The following is a 1928-nucleotide window of genomic DNA, read 5'->3' as shown; positions in this document are numbered from 1 at the left end:
TATTGTTAGTACCTGGACACAGGTAGATAATCATACTGTTTACATGTGTATACTGCTTCTGCATGCAAGTATTTGTGCACATATATGTATTTAACATAAGGAAAGAATATATTCTCACTTATCTTTGACTTACTTCAAATGAGATTATATTGATTATTGTCTGCTTGTGACCTTTCCTTAAGTCTTGCTTCTCCTTTCTTAACTCTTGTTCTTTCTATGAATGTGTTCTCTGTTCAGGCCGACTTGCAAACATGAAGGAGGCAATGTGTACGAGTGTGAAATAATGTTTAAATCAATGCGAATTACCATGTTGGTGGTTCATGTAGTTTATGAGGCTTTTTTCCTGCCCTTCATTTGTGTGCTTCTCTTCTCCAGCTCCCTGAAGCTAAATTCAATATTGTCAAGTGCAAGTGTTAGGAAGGTTGTAATTCACATGCACGCAGGCTTATTGTGTGTTTGCATTACTGTTGGTGTTGAATTACGACATTTTCCTCTGAACATTTCCCTTGTTGTGCATTTATATTCCCCCTTTCTTCACAGATATAGAGAGCCTGAATAAGTCTGTGAACTACTGTATGTGGAGGTGAGATTTTCCCAGATGTTATATTTAACATGGTCACATACAACTGTTGGAGACTGCATGCAGGCTGATTTTGTATTAATATCTGAAATGTAGCTAACAGCATCTCATTAACAGTTCCTGTATTGTTCCTCTCTTTGGAGCAGACATGAAGAGCAACAGCAGCCTGAACCCTCCCTACTTTCAGTTGACCCTGTTTGCAGACTTTGGGCCCCTCAGATACCTGTTCTTCATCTTGTGTCTGTTCATCTATGTGACTATAGTCTCTGCTAACATGGTCATTATTCTGGCAGTGTTCCTGCAGAAGTCTCTGCATCAGCCCATGTATATTTTCATCAGCTGTCTGTGTGTAAACTCTCTGTATGGCTCAGCCGGATTCTTCCCCAGGTTCCTGCAGGACATCCTCTCTGACTCTCATTTGGTCTCACGTCCATTTTGCCTTATTCAGGTGTATGTTATTTACACCTATGCTTCCTGTGAGCTGACCATGCTCACCATCATGGCCTACGACAGGTTCATTGCTATCTGTCAGCCCTTACACTACCACAGTAAAATGACCTTCAAATGGGTGCAGGTTCTTGTGCTTGTTGCTGTTTTATACCCAGTGTTTACTATTGGCTTCATTCTCTATCTTACTGCTAAATTACCGCTGTGTGGAAATAAACTGAACCGGATTTTCTGCTCTAACTGGCCTGTGGTGCAGCTCTCCTGTGTGGACACCACTCTGAACAACATAGTTGGTCAGTTTGTCCTGGTGACCGGCGTCTTCATCCCCCTGTTCTTCGTCCTGTACACATATCTACGGATTCTGCTGGTCTGCAGCAGGAGATCGTCTGAATTCAGAGGAAAGGCGTTACAAACCTGCCTGCCTCACATCGTGTCCTTTATGACCTACTCCATCTCTCTCTTCTGCGAGCTGTCTCTGACTCGATTAGAGGCTGATCAACTGAATCCAAGCATCGCAGTTATTTTGTCTTTAGCGTATCTGATCATTCCCCCCCTCAATAACCCTATCGTGTATGGCCTGGGTCTGCCTCAAATCAAAGGAGTTGTGTTGAGATTTCTGAAGAAAGGTCCTGCTGCTGAAATATAAAAGAAATATGTTGACCATGTTAGATTGTGTTTCCGATCATAATTATTTAAAGGGATACATGATTAGATAGAGATCAACATACAGCACAACAACAATATTGTATATGCTTGATTTAACTTGATTTGGCTTGAATTTCCCTCAAATGTTAAAATATCACTATTCTGTTAAATGTAATAGATTTAAAGTTAGAACACAAGTAGTAGTAACCATGCCGCTTTCGTCACATTAGTATGCGACATGTGTACACGCCCCCAC

General features: G+C 41.2%; 1 protein-coding gene across 1 annotated transcript; it reads left to right on the top strand.

Moving 5' to 3' along the window:
- Window positions 1-568: 568 nt before the first annotated feature.
- Window positions 569-1673, top strand: LOC117443581 (olfactory receptor 6N2-like). The gene is made up of 2 exons (XM_034079467.2): window positions 569-583; window positions 727-1673. The coding sequence occupies exon 2, from the start codon at window positions 729-731 to the stop codon at window positions 1671-1673; it is 945 nt and encodes a 314-aa protein (XP_033935358.1). The 5' UTR covers window positions 569-583; window positions 727-728.
- Window positions 1674-1928: the final 255 nt, after the last annotated feature.

Source organism: Pseudochaenichthys georgianus, unplaced genomic scaffold, assembly GCF_902827115.2.
Source record: "Pseudochaenichthys georgianus unplaced genomic scaffold, fPseGeo1.2 scaffold_626_arrow_ctg1, whole genome shotgun sequence".
NCBI classification, from domain to species: Eukaryota; Metazoa; Chordata; class Actinopteri; order Perciformes; family Channichthyidae; genus Pseudochaenichthys; species Pseudochaenichthys georgianus.
This window is presented reverse-complemented; position numbering and strand designations above follow the sequence as displayed.

Bases quoted from the DNA above. Each gene is read 5' to 3' on its own strand.
- LOC117443581 (XM_034079467.2), top strand. From the start codon at position 729: ATGAAGAGCAACAGCAGCCTGAACCCTCCCTACTTTCAGTTGACCCTG.